The sequence below is a fragment of the Leuciscus leuciscus genome, assembly GCF_965113295.1.
Source record: "Leuciscus leuciscus genome assembly, chromosome: 9".
Classification (NCBI taxonomy): domain Eukaryota; kingdom Metazoa; phylum Chordata; class Actinopteri; order Cypriniformes; family Leuciscidae; genus Leuciscus; species Leuciscus leuciscus.
Window position 1 is genome coordinate 19,117,705 of NC_138733.1, and position 17,670 is coordinate 19,135,374.

General features: G+C 41.1%; 1 protein-coding gene across 1 annotated transcript in view; it reads right to left on the reverse strand.

Annotated features, from left to right (window-relative positions):
• Nucleotides 1-606: 606 nt before the first annotated feature.
• sik2b (salt-inducible kinase 2b) overlaps nucleotides 607-17,670 on the reverse strand; it is a 37,688-nt gene continuing 20,624 nt past the window's right edge. The window contains exons 7-15 of the mRNA XM_082179626.1: nucleotides 14,165-14,385; nucleotides 13,911-14,063; nucleotides 13,646-13,804; nucleotides 9,281-9,512; nucleotides 8,478-8,762; nucleotides 7,281-7,441; nucleotides 4,752-4,862; nucleotides 3,311-3,402; nucleotides 607-3,223 (exon numbers count right to left, since the gene is read on the reverse strand). Coding sequence (XP_082035752.1) covers nucleotides 2,668-3,223; nucleotides 3,311-3,402; nucleotides 4,752-4,862; nucleotides 7,281-7,441; nucleotides 8,478-8,762; nucleotides 9,281-9,512; nucleotides 13,646-13,804; nucleotides 13,911-14,063; nucleotides 14,165-14,385 — 1,970 coding nt within the window. The 3' untranslated portion in view covers nucleotides 607-2,667. The remainder of the gene's footprint in view (nucleotides 3,224-3,310; nucleotides 3,403-4,751; nucleotides 4,863-7,280; nucleotides 7,442-8,477; nucleotides 8,763-9,280; nucleotides 9,513-13,645; nucleotides 13,805-13,910; nucleotides 14,064-14,164; nucleotides 14,386-17,670) is intronic.

Below are 17,670 nucleotides of genomic sequence, written 5' to 3' on the forward strand. Positions count from 1 at the left end.
GTTCGGTTATGGCAAGCCGTTTTAGCTTAAATTGTACCCAGTGTTACTCGCCGTAATTGCATTTTTACTAGTAAGAATCTCTCTAATTATAATTGCTACTAAGAATTTAATTAGAGCTCTCAAATTTTATTCTTACTAGTAAAAATGCAATTACGAGTAATGCTGGGTACAATTTAAGCTAAAACGGCTTGCCATATTCGGTTATATAATGCGGTTGTCACTCCGATAAATAACGAGCTGTGTGTGTGAATTGTATTCTGCTGTTGTGTAAATGAACAGCCCCTAAAGGCCCTTGCACACTGATTCGCGTCTGAAATTTTTGCACAAAAAAAAAAAAAACCCGACGCTAAATCACACTTGCACACTGCCTCCGAAACTTTCGTCCGTCAAAAAAAAAAGAAAAAAAAAGATTTCGAATCAGGTTCGATTTTCTGCGTTTTTCGCATCCGTAGCAAGCATTTTGAAAGGTGTTTTGACAATTCAGAGCCACCGAATCACGAATGCGAAAAAACGCATGCGATAATTTCGGACTTGCCGTTTAAGGGCCTTCAGGATGTGATTTGTGATAGTGAAAATCCAACAGGAAATAAAGACACAAAACGCTAGTTCAATAAACCTTTTTTAATCTTAACAGCACATTAGCTTATGTGTGGTCAACAACCATGTTGAAGGTAAATGTAGAATAGTAGGCTAGAATGTCCAAGGAATGGTGTTCGCCAGCAGGTGTGATTATGATATGGAAACACATTCACTAATCTGCTCTTTCTGAACTATTCATAAGAAATATTGCTATTAATACTTTTCAACGGCATATACTGATTGACAAAAAGAAAAGGAAAAAGCACATTTACGAAGCAGTCCGAGAAGCTCCAAACTCCACATGGTGGGGTTATATACAGGAACATTTCTGAGGGGACTTTGGTTTTGTACCTTTGTTAAACCTGGGTCTACATATGTCCTGTAACAATACAAACAGAATCAAACTGAAAAACAAAGTTATTAAAGAATAATTCACCCAAAAAAGAAAATCTGTCATTATTTACTCACCCTCGGGTTGTTCCAAACTCATATGGGCCACTTTCATGATAGTTACTGTATGTCCTTTTTGACGCTTGTGAAGTGTTTCACAGAAGAAAGTCAGCCATTCAAATTTGGATCAAGTGAGTAGAAAGTAAATGCAGACAGAATGTTCATTTTTAGGTGAACTATCCCTTTAAGATCTTAACTTAAAAGAACGAAGAAAAAGGCACACGGAACACTATCACATTAAATACAAAATCTGTTGCATTTTGAAAGCACTTCCAAAGTTTCTAACCCCTATGTTACACAAAACAATTGCTAAGTCGCGCTCTCTCGGAATCCTTCTTTGAGAGAGCGCCGGCTCGCGGGGAGAAACTTATTGGAAAGAGATGAATTTGTCTCTTATTTGACAAAACTAGCAGAGAAGGTTCATCTTACCAATCTGCCGTCTCCTCAGCTACATTAACTTTAGCTTCCATGACAAAGTGCTCCAGTATATTATCTGCCTTAATGCGTGTTCTGTTAAAAGCCCCGAACCTTGCGATCAATTTGCGTCATGATCGTTCTCTGTAGAGTATCTGATATCTGGGTTTAGTCACAGACTGTCATTTCAAGTAGAACAGATTTACTAAGTGCTGCTAACAAAAACAATCTTTGTTTTGTCTGTCGTAAATGCAATGAATTGGCCGAACAATCCAGTGTCTTGTGAATAAACGTGAATGCTGATGTATTCTTTAGTGTAAAGGGGTAAATACCACCAAAATAATAACTGAAATCTCTAAATCATTAAAATGCATGCCGACGTCACCCATGGAGGTGATAATGTCACCTGACATACAAGAGTCATGACTCATCCCTTCACAGTACACCAATTTGAGTGCAGATTCTGAAGAACTGCAATATTAGCACACAAAATAACACTGTTGTGGTTTGAGGAGAACAGTTTGTTATTTTCAGGGCCTTTAGGATGAGCGTGAGGAGGAAATCCAGTGAAAAAAATTATTGAAAATCACAGCTTCATCCACAAGTATCTGTGGATTTAGACTTGAGCCGTTTAGAAGTTGAGAAACATCCGGTGGTAGCAGTTTTGGGTGGTGCAGTTCCTACTTATGGCTTCATTTTTTTTAATATATTTTTTTAGTTCTAAATGAATCAGTATATTGCTTCAATATTGCCATGTGTTTTAAACTAACATTGCACTTATCGAGTGTGCACGACTAGTCTTTCGTAATCAAAGTCAGACGCTTCGATTGACTTTGTTCAGTACAAAACGTGTCAATATTTAGTTGTGCTGTCGATCAGGCTCTGTATTGCAGATCTAGGCTGTCTTTGTGCTACATATGGCGCGTAGCGAGCAGCTCCTATCCTGCGGTCAGCTTGGAGGCGACGAGGTGAGCCCCCGACACAACTGGCCCGAACGCCACGCCATCCGGCACTCTATCGTGAGAGAGCAGCAGGTGGGACCACTGGAGAACGAGGAGGGAGGTAGGGAGGAGTTTCGTAAAGTATAAAGATCACAGCTCACGTTCGCAACAACCTAAACGTCGAACGTACAAAACTCGATCCGTCCCTGTGACGTCATCTCATCCGTCAATTCATCCGTAGTGAGTCAGATATCAAGGTAATACTGGTTATTCGAGTCTCAGCCTAGTTCACCAGTACGAAACCGTGCTGGGGGTCCACGGTCTCCATCATTTCGCTGTCCAGAAATGGGTCGGCCAATGCCAACCCTTCGTACCCAGCCGCGCCGCCCTCCGCGGGTGGAGGCGGCTGCCCGGGATCAAGCGGATAGTCGTATTGCTCCGGGTACAGTGCTTCTCCTGAGAGGGAGTGGCTTGGATTGCAGGCTGAGTAGGTGTAGTTGAGGGGTTCGTGCTGTTGCGGCTGCAGCTGAGCTGAGAAGCTTTGTGGTAGAGGCTGCATCTGAGAGTAATGCCCCAGGTAGGGTTCATACGCTAGGGCTTCTGGGTTGGGCTCCATTAGGTGGCCAAGTGGCTGTGCATGTGCAAACGGAGGTGAGGTCTGGGGGTTCTGCGGCTGCTGATGTGCTGCTGCGATCAAACCCTGTGGCTGAGGTGGGGCTCCGGAGTCCTGGTGGCCCATGGTTGCACAGGGAGCGTAAGGGTCCTCCACAATATGCATCTGGTTAAAGTATGTCTGCATTTGAGATTGTTTATGAAGATACAGACGTTTTTGTTGCAGCCTGCGTATCGAACAGAAGGGGTTTAATAGACGGATCACTTGTTTGACATCAAGAAAAGGGTAATACCTGTGCAGTAAAGGGTAGTACCTGTGTTCCTGCAGCTGCTGCTCCAGACTGCGAGGAGTTTCTTTGCAGAACATCTGACAACTGCTGGGGCTGTTGGCCATCAGTGTGGCTTTCTGTACAGAGATGCACAACATCAAGGATTGTGAAATGCAGAGCTCTAGCAATCTTTCAGCACTGCCATAAAAATCTTGAGAAATACTGCAGTGATCTTTTGGCCTTTTATCACTTTAATTGATAGAGATAGCAGAAAGAGGACAGGAAATGGAAAGAACAGAGCGCTAAGCACCAACAGCAGAGAAGTATTAAATAATATATTTCAACATCTTTGCAAATGTCAAGGCTTACTGCAAAACTTATTGGCCAAAGGTATTGTGTGGCTGCTAGCATGTTTTTATGTGGTTGCAAGCATGTTGGAATATATTTGCTAGGAGTAGGAATCTTTTGGTACCTCACGGTTAGATTCAAATCGATTTTTAATAAAATTTTGATATGTGCATAGATTTGATTGTTATTTACTGTTTTGTGTTACTTTTCTTATTTGACTGCGGTAGACAGTTTAATAGGTCTAGAAGGAAAAAAATCCAACTGAATTTAGTTTTTCTTCCCATTTTAGTCTATCCAATATAAAACAAATGCCCTTTAAGCTGACTACAATCATTGCAGTCTTCTGTAATAAAGCAAGGCAGGCAATTTTATTTTATTTTTTTATATTAAAAATAGGAACAAAGAAGCACATTACAAACAAGTTTTCCAGGTACAGTAGCATAGGTTACTACTTTGTCTTCACTGTATGAATTGTATGAATATAAATTGATTCATATTAAAGATAAAACAGTGATTCAGTCAAAAGCAGTGAGTTTTTTTTAAAGTTAACATTAATGAAACGGATGGCAACAGTTTATGAGGCTGCTGTCCCTTTAAGAATGAATGCACGGATCTAATATACTCTTACACATCTGATTTTCTCCCATTTGTTTTCGTTCGCGTAGGAAAAACAGTCTCGGTTTACAGTGAATACTCCACAGTCCACACGATTTGCATTTTGACAATTATGTGTGTCGCTGTGAAAGAGAACTGAACGAGTCCTTGTTCGCGGCTTATTGTGATCAACGTCAACAACTTTAAGTAATTTTAAGTAGTTCTGCGAAGTCAAAAAAGTGTAACACTTTAGAAAAATGATTTTTGAAATTTGTGAACCGATGCAAATCGATTTTTGAAACATATTAATCGATTTTTTCCCGCACCCCTAATATGTGATGGTTGCTAGCATCTTGCTATGTTGTTCATCCAGGTAAGACTGTCTGAGCAGTAGTAATATTTAGGCTTGTCTTAACCTATCATTACTAAGCAACTATTGTAGACCATGAAGCCTCAGAAATGTGCTTTGTAAGTGTACACACATCTCAGATGGGCTATAATGATCATTAGCTGGATGACGTTAGCAGAAATAAAGGTGCGTCACCTGTATTCTGTGAGAGAGGTACTGCGGCTCCAGACTCTGTCTCCTTGACAACAGTGCGGGGTGTGTTCCACCTGAGCATAGAGCCATGTCATGCTGGTAACCTCTTTCCTCCTGCACAAACCATACATACACACAGAAAACATGTCAGCGCCTCGCTAGGTGGCCACATCGGCGGCTGTGCACTCAAATGCATAAATTCATTACTTGGTTATGAAAAGGCTGAATAGCTGTCCAGTGACCCAGAGGGAAAAACATGCCAGTCTGCTCCAGTAGCTGATACTACACACAATGCCACATGCTTCTAATGGAAGATCATTTTTCACTGTTCTTTTTTCTACTATATTAGCTCACTAAAATGAACATGATTTAGAGCAGATTTTTTCTTGGACTTCATCTAGACACTGGCGCCTGCCCTGTGCGGTACCCCTACTAGTTATTCCCATAAGTGTTTATTCATTGATTCATACTAAATCTCTGTCTTCGGCTTGCATGGAGCAATGGGCACCAGCCACCAGCCTGTTACTCGACAATGGCCGCATTCAGCGGGCTTACCGGATGGACAGTAAACAACTGACAATTGGCTGCTTCTTCTCCAGTCATTACATAAGCGGGCTGTCTGTGTGTCAGTAGGGAGGTTAGAAGGGTAGAAGAGTTCAAGTAAGGGCGTTCTGGAACTTTTCAACCAAAGTAACTCGCAGTGCTTCTCAGAGTAATACATTTCACAATAATGTCTTAGAACCCTGTTTCACCTCAACCTTGGAATGTTGCAATTATTGCAGCAGCATCCCAGCATTAAGGCCTTCTCCTTGTTCACAAATTTTACTGAGCAAAGCTTCAAGCTACAGTATTGTGTGCAGGTCAAGCGTTATAACGCAACACTCATAGTTCAACTATTTCAACTGTGACCTATTTGCCACCGGTGGAATGCAGACCATGATTACTGAGGGTCTCTTCGTGAAAACAACATGGGAAAAAAAACATTAAAATATTATGTGGAAATAACTGTCTATACACACACACGCACACACACACACACATATACATGTATATACAGGTGCTGGTCATAAAATTAGAATATCATCAAAAAGTTGATTTATTTCAAGAATTCAACTTAACAGGTGAAACTAATATATTATATAGACTCATTACATGCAAAGTGAGATATTTCAAGCCTTTATTTGTTATCATTTTGATGATTATGGCTTACAGCTTATGAAACCCACGAAATCAAAATCCCCCAAAAATTGAATATTACATGAAATCACACAGTAATTACACAGTGATCCCATGGTCATTGAACCAGGTTTTTGTTCTTTTGGCAGTGTGGGCAGGTGCAAATCCTGCTGGAAAATGAAGTCAGCATCTCCATAAAGCTTGTCTGCTGAAGGAAGCATGAAGTGCTCTGAAAATGTCCTGGTAGACGGCTGCGTTGAGTGGACACTGGACAGCACAGTGGACCAACACCAGCTGATGACATGGCTCCCCAAACCAACACAGACTGTGGAAACTTCACACTGGACTTCAAGCATCTTGGATTGTGTGCCTCTCCATTCTTCCTCCAGACTCTGGGACCTTGGTTTCCAAATGAGATGCAAAATTTGCTCTCATCAGAAAAGAGGACTTTGGTCCACTGTGCTTTATTAAATCCAGAGTCAACGCAGCCGTCTACCAGGACATTTTCAGAGCACTTCATGCTTCCTTCATTTTCCAGCAGGATTTGAACTGTTCAGTGAACTGTTGGAGTTACTGGAGTAACATATACTCTGGGATATTGGTTTATTTCGAGTCGGAGGGACTGTCAGGCACGTCCGAAAGCGAGTAACTTTAGAAAACTGTGGATCAGCCCTGACTCAAGACGCAAACTGTTTTGACATGTTCACTAAAAAGAACCGGTTCAAAAGAACGATTCGTTCACAAACCGGACATCACTACCGTTGACACGTCACAGAGCAATATAGGTTGGAGATGTGAGTTTGGTTGCTCAAACGCTCGAGTCCGTTTTCCAACTGTACGTTGGTTAAGAATGGAAAGGCTAGAATTTATTCACACATCTACTATTGAAGCAGAGGTGTTTCAGCAACCAGGTGAGTAAATTTATTTTTACCACTGGCTAAAAATAAAATCGATATTTTACCTAAAGTTCTCTTTAGAGTATTCCATACTGTCCTCTTCGTGCAATCTAGAAACGTGTCAACTGTCATTCTTTGTTTTTGGGGCTTTTCTTATGACAAGACATCCAGTTCAAAACACGGCGCTTCTGTAGCCATTGTTTGTTTACGCTCACAACACATGTCAGTCGATAGTTCCTCAATCTCAATGACATTACACATGTTGTTAAAGACAGCAAGCAATAATTTGGACGGGAAGCAACGTGTCTGACATGTTTTTTGTCCACAATACGATATTAGAAGTCAAAATTGCATATCTGACACAATAATTATCGTGAAGTCTGAAACCAGCATTAGAGATATTACAAAAACTATTTTGGCTCAAATCTGTGCTTTCTAGTAGCTCCCCTGGTGGACTGACCTGTAGTGCAGGGTCCAATAAGCCATGTGGATGTGCCTGAGGGCTCAGCAGCCCCAGGGAAGGGGTTTCTCCAGAGCCCATCTGCTCATACACCTTATTTAGCTCCAGGATACCTTTGGTCCGTGCCAGATTCTGTAGGTGCTGTCTAAAGGCCACCAAGCCTACATGGAGAGAGGAGTAAGACTATGAATAATAGCACTGTTATTTCCAAATGATTTAGTGATCATCAGATGATATTCCACCCCCTGTGTCATCATGAATTCTTACATGGGAGTGTCAGAACAGAGGAAGTGAGACACATTCCCTCAAGCCCACGCCACTTCTGCTTGCTCCTGTGTGGTTCTACCATGCGACCTCTATTAAAGTTGTTAATCAGTCTATTTCAGGAGAACATATGTTCAGGCATGGATGTAAATGCTTTATTCATCGTTCAAGTGCCCATTAAAATGCTGTTTAGTGGCTCTTAACTTCTCTGCAGCTAAACGGAAGAGGGTAGATGGGTTGAAAAAAGGGACTCTCAGGTTATTTTAGGGCTTCAAGTGATTAAGGGTAATTATTCAGGCCACAGGATGAGAGAACTCAATAGGACAGAGTTGGCCTAATCTTCAAAGCGTTCTCTGATTCACTCAATGAATCATCTGATGGAGGGGGGGGGGCATTTAGAGGAGGAAAGCAAGAGAGAAACAGGGTGAGAGTGTGTGAAAAGAACAATAAGTGTGAGAGAAGACAAGGAAGAGCAGAGACCTCTGAGACCACTAGTGAAAACTTGTGCACTTTTTTAAATTATTTAATATTTTAGTATTTTTTGTATTTTATTTAATAGAAATGACATCATCAGCATAACAAATTTGAGTGTCACATGATCCTTCAGAAGTCATTCTAATATGCTGATTTGATGTTCAAGAAACATTGCTTGTTATTATCAATGTTGAAAGCAGTTGAGCTTCTCAATAATTATGTGGAGACTTTTGTGTAAATTTTTTTTTCAGGATTCTCCGATGAATAGAAAGTTTAAAAGAACAGCATTTGTTTGAAAAAGTTTTTGTTTGGTAACAATATAAAATTCTTCACTGTCACTTCTAATCAATTTAATGTCTTTGTTGAATAAATATATTAATTTCGTAAAAAAAAATAATAAAAAATTGTCCCTAAACTTTTGTGTATTTATTCTCATGGAGAGCACAGGATGCTGCTCACCTTGAGTGAGTGAGGTGTCTGACGCCCTGCGGCCCTCGCGGAAGCTGATGGGAGAGCGGTTGTGTGTCTCTCTCCTCTGGGTGCTCAGCGCTTGCATGGTGGGGTTAGCGGGACGAGCGCTGATGAAGGGCGGAGTCAGGCGGGTGACGGGTGTGTTTGCCAGGACCACCTCGTTAAGAGAGGGCGCATCCTCCAGCAGACTGAAGTCACTGTGCACAGAGCCCATGTCATACTCTGTGTCCACGCTACCCAGAGAGGGGTTATGACCCATGCTGAACAGTTTACCTGGGTAAAGAGAATGAGATGACACTCATTTATAATCTTAAAGTCCCCCTGTGGTGAAAATCAAGCTTTTAAATGTTGTTAATATGTCTATGTGGTGTTTTAATATGCTTTAAAACAAACCATGTGCAAATTCATAAGTCAACACCATTGCTGAGTATTTTCTCCTTAAAACTGCAGTGAACCAAAGACAGTCTCAAAAACGCGGTCTGAAATCGCTGGGGTTTCTGACGTCACAAACTACCTTGTAACCAATCACGTCAACGAGTGGATCTCTGAGCTGGTGTGAGTGAGTGGAGGCGGGGCTAATTTGCATATTCATAGAACCGCGTTTACTAAATGAGGCAAGGGTGTAGTTACATTCGAGTTTTAAGGGATACAATAATTTGACTACAGGGGGACTTTAACAGTGAAATAGTAGATTATTGTGAATTCATTGTCAGTTTTATTCAAATTGATTTATTGACAATGAAGTGGGGTTTGAAACTATAACTATGTGGTTACCCCTAAGCCACACCCACCTCCACTGGTCACAATTCCTGGCTGGTTGGTGACCTCAGACAGCGTGTGTCTGCGCTGACCAAAGCGGGCCGTCTGATAGGCGTTGAAGACATGGGTATGATCATCCTCAGTGTCCAGCTCCTCCGTCTCGATGCCCTCGTCTATAGACATCTCCATCATGTTGCTGGGAGACGAGGCGCTGGATTTGCGAACGGCCACGGGGGGCAAGGGGTCCAGCATGCAGCCGTTGACCTGGAAAACAAAGTAAAGATCTCTAAATAAAATGTGGCGAACAGTATTTGAATGATGCTACTGTGCTTGAGGAAATTCCAACAGCCATGTTGCAACATCTAACGCCTGGTACACATTGTACGATTTTGGGCTGGCCCAGCTGAAAGATGACCAATCGTGGTGATTTCTGTGATCGTGGCTCCTAAACGGTGGTCCTACATCGTACAGTGACGATGTTGCGACCAAAGATTGTCTGCGATAATTTTCTGACACTGTCAGATATTTAGCATTATCATCTCACAGTGTGTTTGCAGCTGCGACCTACATCTACTGACTAGCCAATAAAAATGCAACATGAAATGGTGTATTGATCATGGCGCTAAAACTTAAAATTACTTGCATCAAGCTTCATTTGCTAAATTGACATGCCAAGTTGTTCTCTTTTCCCTAGCCATGACCGTGTCCTTATTCTCCTCTTTCGCTTCCTCCTCTTTTTTTCACCGAACATAAAAACAGTTGCCAAAGTGCAATTCATCTGGCTCAATTTGTTTACCACAGGCGTATGCTGATGATGTTTTATTCTTCTATACTAACTTGTGTCTTGGCCTAGAATTCAATAGGTGTCATCATTGTGCAGTCTACATACATGTCGTACCCAAGTTTATTACATCCATGTCATATAATGTGAAATCACACAGTCTGTAGCAGGCATTATGGAAAGCCTTCCCTGAAGATTTGATATTGCAATTGGCAGGTTAATTTTTTTTTAGTGAAAAATAAAATGTAAACTGTGAAATATATTAAGCCACATTGTGAGTCATAAAGTTGTTTCTTTATTACTCTGAAGTGAAAGTGTAGTATATTCAACACTAAACCAACTTGAGCTGAATAATGACACTATTATCGTGTATCGTATCTCAATTCCGTGAGCACTTAACCTCATAAAAAAAAAAAAAAAAAATTACTTTCCCTTCGAAACATCACTTATCAGGCTTATGCTACTCTGAATAATACCTGAACTTTGTATTTTGAGCACTTCTTGCGTTGTTGTTGCTTTTGCCTCTTTATGATGACTCGCTGAATTTAGTCCTAATTTGTAAGTCGCTTTGGATAAAGGCGTCTGCTAAATGACTAAATGTAAATGTAAATTATCGTGCTATAGCTGTTTTACAGCAGAATTTGAATCTCATATTTGATTAAATTTGCATTATTAGTTATTTTATATCCCTGTTTATTACTGTAAAGCTGCTTTGAAACCATTTTTACTGTATCAAGCGCTATAAAAATAAAGGTGACTTGATTAGTATACATGCAATTTATATATTTTCTTTAAAATATTTGGCAGATGACAACTTTTCAGGGTGTTTCTTTCTATTGCTTTGCATGAACTCTCACTTACACTGGTGTTGTAGATAAGACATTTCACCCACATGCCTCGCAGCACTGTATTTCCCGTAAACTAGTTCTAATCTCCCATCAGCCCTAACAAGTCACCCACAGTCCTGAGGCACATTTCCACTCAGTCAGCACCATGCACATGTACTTTTACGTGCTGTACGATGACAGGCAGAACTTGATGAACACATTCCCTACTGATTTGGGGACTGAGCGAGAGTAAACAAAAGCTCTGCAGTCTCTCCCTTTTTGCCTCTTTTTATTGCTCCCTCTCTTTCACTCCAGCATTTCGTTCAAACGAATGAGTGAGCTGAAGAGGAGGGGGTGGAAGTCTGGAATGCAGGGACAGGAAGTGTGTTTTGGCTGAGAGGGCCGTCAGAGCCTCATGCAGACAGAGTGCACTGAGAGAGACATGCCATCAAACACACACACTCAACCAACATGGATCATCTGGATGAGTTGAGTTTCCTGCAGCATGCTGGGCCAGGAATGCTGTTATCCCAAAACACGGTTAAAGAACAGCCACAGATCCTCTCTTTATTCTTTCTTCTTTTGCATTTCAGCCCATCTTTGTGCCCTCTGTAATTCACACACAAACAGTGTGATCATTCGGACTCTGAACAAATTATGTAATCCCAGCCATCCCCTCCCCACCAGTGGTTGTGTTGTTCTCTCTGAGATCAAGCTTCAGATTTGATGATCTTGTACAGGAGAGAGTGCCACAATTCCCCTTCTGCGGGAGAAGAAAGTGGAGACTACTATAAATAAGCCATTTGTAGGTTGATTTCTCCAAAAAGTGTTAACACAATCGCTGTTTTATCTCAAGTAGTAAGTTTGGGTGGGGGCTATCTGTTTGTTCAGCCAATGGCACACAGGAACATGTTTAAGGAAACCTGTGTGGAAAACATACATTATTTTATGCAATTATGTTTTGTAATCTTTCAACACAATGTTGAAAAACGACTTCTGTTTTTTGCTGATGTCACAAAACGTTCTCCCATTCATCCTCCAATCATATGGAGTCACAAAGATTTTTTTTTATGACCTGAACAATTCTTGAACAGGGTTAATATCATTAACTAAAACCATAAAAAAAAAAAAAAAAAAAAAAAATTCTTGAAACAAGAATGTTACCTGCAATAAAATAAAATAAAACATAAAAAACTAACTTATTTCCAAGGCAAAAATTCTCATGTTCATTTAGTTTAACTTAAAGTAACAAAATAACTTAAAACTAAATAAACTAAAACTAATAAATAAAAAAAGGAATAAAAACTATAAAATAAAAACAGAAACACAACTAAATTACTAAAACTAAATTTAAACAAACACAATGTTAAAGAGAGGAATTAGCTAATGCAATGTTCAGTATGAAAGCCATGAACGCTCAATTACTCCACATTTCCGAAGATGGTAAAATACCGAAACACACAAAGCCAGACAGTCTGTGGTGCGCAAGTGTATGAGAGGGAAAGAGAGAGAGAAGAAAGAGTGGAATGACTAAGCCGGAGCGAATGGACAGCTGTCACGTCCAATGTGTGTTACTGCCAGAGATGTCTACAGTCTGACCTGCTTATGTAAGCCAAACAGCTGTGGACGGCCTCAAGGGGAAACACTCACAGTGTACGTCTCACCTCACCATCAGATACATAACGACAAAAATGACTAAGGACACTAAAAACCTTCAAAGTAAACAGCTTTTCCCTCATCGACGCAAAATGTAATAAAATCAGTGCAAGAGCGAGTGAAAGAAGAGTCTTTGAGAGAGCAAATTACTCCTCCTCAAAGAGACAGATAAAAATGAAGACAGCGTAACTAGGTCTCGAGTGAGTGAAGTAGATACGAGTGGCAGAGCTGGCCGGCTCCTGTGCTGTTATTCCTGTTCTGTATGCCAAGCTGGCAGCCGATCTGGCCGTCTGTCAGGATGGTTCTGAACAAAAGGCTCCTCGGGGAGCGGGCGTGATGAGAAGGCCTGAGCAAACAGCCAGGCCCACTGCCTGACCTTGGAAGGACTAACGTTGCTTAACAGCAATGTAGGGAAGGAGTGTAAGAGCACTCAGCGTGCAGCAGTCAGATTCAACTCTGTAACAACAGCTGTTTGTATCAGCGTCTCAACAGCCTGGCACATCAATGTAGAAAGAATGTCTCAGAGGAATGGGCATATGGGAGATTTTGTTAAAATGCATATATAGTAGATATAGAGATCTATCTAGACCTATCTATCTTATAATATACCCTGAATCATAATCACACTGTGTTCTCACCTAATGGAGTTTGGGTTCCTTGCCACTGTCACCTCTGGCTTGCTTAGTTGGGGACACTTAAGTATTCAACAATGTTATTGATCTTATTGTTCTGACTGTATTGACGCTGCTGTATGAGAAGTGAACAGAGCTGGATGATGACATCACTGTTTTCTGCAGAACTGCTTTAGGTGAAATTAACTAATTTAATAATTGATGATCTTTACAATGGAACTGAATCAACACTGAACTGACTTCAGGTGAACAACAGCCGAAATACATAATTTTCCTGTCATCACTGTAAAGCTGCTTTGAAATAATCTGTATTATATAAAGTGCTATATAAATAAAGGTGACTATATCTACCTCTAGCTACCTACCTACCTATTTTAAACATTTGCTACGCTTGAGTGAAAACTCTAGTTTTCATAGAAAAAACAATGCCTAAACAAGCAACAGAGAGAAACACAAGCTTCCTTCCACTATAATTGAACATCTAAGCCATTTCTCACTCACTTTGGGAGTCCCAACCTCCTCCTCCATGAGGCTGTGCTCAGTAGCACAGGTGGAATGTGGGAATGTGAAGGAGTCCGCAGAAGCTTGAGGAATAGCTGGGGATCGCAGGAGACGCATGTTCTGAGGCAGGAGGCTGACCTGAGGAGCAGCGCTGCTCGCCTGCGGTGCAGAGAAAAAGATCCGGACACAGTCAACAGCTTGGCCAACATCATACTTGCACTGCTGTTAACATTGACATTTTTAGAGGCAATTTGAAGAGTTTTACCTTGACGACGGTCTGCTCTGCAATCGTACTGGGACGTCTCTGGCGGGCGTCGAGTCGGGGCTCAACTGGGAAACTGCAGCGGTGGGCCTTTAGCCTCTCAACCAGCAAGTAGTAGATAGCAGCAAAATGATTGTAACTCTTATTCTGAAGAGACTGCAGAACATATGGAGAAATGATTAAAAATAAGGGCCATTAGTCAAGCTTGTATGAACATTAACGCAATTTCATTTCTTAAAATCAGTGTAATTTCTCACCTCTACGGTCTTGTGCTGGTCGATGCCCAGGCTGTGCATCAACCTGAGCACCTGTTCACTGTATTCTCCCACACCAGCCTCCCCCTCCACAGTCTGCTGATATAACATCGGCCGCTGCACAGGCACCTCCATCACCATCCACTTGTGCTCCTTTATTTGTCCTATAGACAGGCGTTTAGAGGGGTCTAACACCAACATCCGCCTGATCAGATGCTCACAGTCTGCACATAAGAGAGGAAAAGAAAAAGATAAACATGACACGTCCTGTACCCAGGAATTGATGGGGAACTTTTAAAAAAATAAAGTTTGGGGTCAGGGTTAGGGCTAGGGTGAGATAATACTATAATAAAAACGCATTTGAATGATCAAAAGTGACAGTGATTGTGAAAGTGTTACAAAAGATTTATATTTAAAAGAAATGCTTTTCTTTTTGACGTTCTTTCATAAAAGATAAATATGACACGAACAGTGGTGTATGTTGGAGGGGAAAAAGTAATGGCGGAAGAACTGTTTATTCTGATAACAGTTATAAGTAAATTATTAGTATCATTGGTCAAGTATTATCATAATTGTGGGAGCAGTAAGAAAGTTCTGTGCTCGTCTCAGTAGTGAGAACAGCAGCTCTGTACAATCTCAACCTGGAAAGGTCACAGTGTGTTTGCTTCACAGTAAACACTGCTGCATTGGAGACATACACACAGCAATGGTGACAGCCTGTACCCTCCACTGCTTAGGACAAGATTTGTCTACAGTCCCTGCAGAAAACTGCCCAACAAATGCTGCACTGTCAGACCAACACAAACCTTAATTACATTATCTCATCCGAGAATGCACAAGGTCTTCTGTCTGTCCCTGTGTCCTTGACTACTGACCACGTCTGACTCAGCTGGGCTGAATGAAACTGACGTCACAGGGCTGGTGGTGATGCGGACGTGCTTAATGCTCCTGTTGCTCATTGCTGACTATTTTTTTTCGAGACTTGTTCATCCTGTTAATCTGTCACATTTATGGTTGCTGGAGAGCCTGTGAGACACGAGAGCAAACAGAGGGAGTCGCACGGCTACAGTAATACTCCTTGTGCTAAAACACAGTGGGATGTCCGCTTGCTGGAAACATCCTCCTCCCGACGGCTCCCTCACTTTAGCAGGGGGAAATCACAGAATCTTATTAATATATTCATGTAGAAATCATAAGCATAAATACAACTGTGAAGAACTCTGGCTATACCTTGATTTTAGGTTGAATGGTTACTGATATTATTAGATTTTTAATCACTGCTTGCTTTAAAGACAAAACGTAAGACAAATTTTATGAATTAAAAATTAAAATTCGGTCATAATTTACTTGGGAACCGGGACTGTCTAGCACCAAAAAGCATCCTTATAGTAGTCCATTTGACTCTGGCACTAAACAGCAAGTTTTCTGAAACTAAACAATAGCTTTGTGGAAGGAATAGACAAAATGTTAGTTTTTATTCACTGAAAATCTCAACAGATTATTGGGAGAAAGGGAAATTCACATTAATTTGTCTACACCTGGCTCCAGAACAAGACATCTACAAAGAATAGTTTTATATCACACCATAGGCCCGCCTACTGGCGTTCAGTCACTTAAAGGTAGTATAGGCAATTTCGGAGAGGCTAGCAATAGCAAGCTAGCTTTGAAACCATAAGATCCCACCCTCCCTTCAGAGCGCTTTCTAAAGCCATACCTCCTTCAAAACACATGAACACACCCTGTCAGAACAGTCTGCAAAGAGAGAGAGACGGCGTTAAATTGCCTCATGTCTCAAAGTACATAACATTACAATAATAATGACCGTAAACAACTTAGAGCTCTGACTTGTACCACCTGACTGCTACAGATTCATTTTGGCATTGATAGTGTTGCCACAGAAATGCATAATTCCGAGTCCGAGTACAGCTCCAAGTGGGTTGCTATCTCTTAACTACGGTTATGACATAGCGTGAACGCAGCATAAGCTAGTTTTTTATTGCTTTAATTTTAGTTATTAAAGCAAAAAATATTGCTTATATTAACCCTGGAGTAAATTCAAAGACGTATCAAAACTAAGGCTAGATCAAATTTATGAATGCCAAGTCAGCACAGACGACTATTTTCAAGGCAATTAATAAAATAAAAAATAAAATAATAAATGTAACGCAGTATGTTGTTCAGGGAAGGAGGTGGGAACCGGCGAACATTCAAACACTTTAATTATACCAAAACAAAACGAAAGTAAAAGTGTAAAAAATAAAAAATAAAGTCTCTCTCGTCCTTCACTGTCGTCGCTCCTCCTTTTATGCTTCTGTAACTCTTTCGTGAGAGATATGAGGCTGGAGCGGCGCAGAGGTGACGCTGGTTATTAATCACGCCACCGGCCTCGCGCTAGTCTCTCACGGCTCTCGACCCCACCCCTCTTGCCACAAATAATAATAATCGTAATACATTTTTTTTTTTTTAAGAAATAGAAATTCTAAAATTCTCTCTAGTGACACCTAACTAAACACATTCTCCTAATTTATAGTAAAAGTATCTTCCTCAATCATACTTTTATTTCACCTCAAAGTATCAAAGGGCAGAGAACTTGTCCTACATGTCCTAGAAGATAATGCCATTACTGTGCAAGTTCCTGAATGTTCCATCTCATCTTGAGTTCTCATTAAAGCTACCAGGATAATTCTGGAAAAGTACTTTTCCTTCACTGAGAAATAAGCCAAAGTTCCCTGTATAGCACACCAGGCTCTCATAATCTTTCCCAACTGTGTGTGTGCTGTGTTCACTGTGTGACGTAGTGTGAAGCATGTAGTGTGTGGTGTGTGCAAGCAGTCTTGGCTGAGAGCAGACTGAGGTGGGGTGAAATCCTGTGTGATGAGAGCATTTGAAAACAAAATGTAAAGGAAACCCACACACTGTTCTCATTTTGGGGAGTAACAGTTTCACTTGGGGACCCGCAAGGACATGAGTTTTGGACTAACATTCTCAACGTGGCTTAATTGTTTAAATGTCTTGAACAAAGTCAACTGACCCCCCTACTACCGGCCCCCCTCCCCCCAAATCAGGGGCCATCCTGGCAAGACCGGTAGGTTAACATGTGTTCGCTCTTCCTCGGGTTACCTGATCCGTGCTTAATCACAGTGAGCAAAGCTTTTGAAAAATGAACAAATGTGACATTATGACTCTTGCGTCAAAAGCGGACCACCCCTCCCTCTCTCAGAGTCTGGCATGAACTCGCTCACTGCCATCAGGATAGTCTGAACTATCTTGCATCTCAACCTTTGCCCTTTCACTTTATCTATCTCTTTTCTTGCTCTCCTTTCTTTTTTCTCAAACACAATCCTGCCCTTCACGGCTTGCGTTATTCTGCCTAAAAAAAAAAAAGAGAGAGGAGCGAACGCTGACTGCTTTGATTTTACTCTGCGTAGGACAACAAATCAGGTTTAAGGAAGCCCTGTATAACTAGATGGCTTTCTGGGTCACCTGACCCTGATTGGAATGCGTTGATT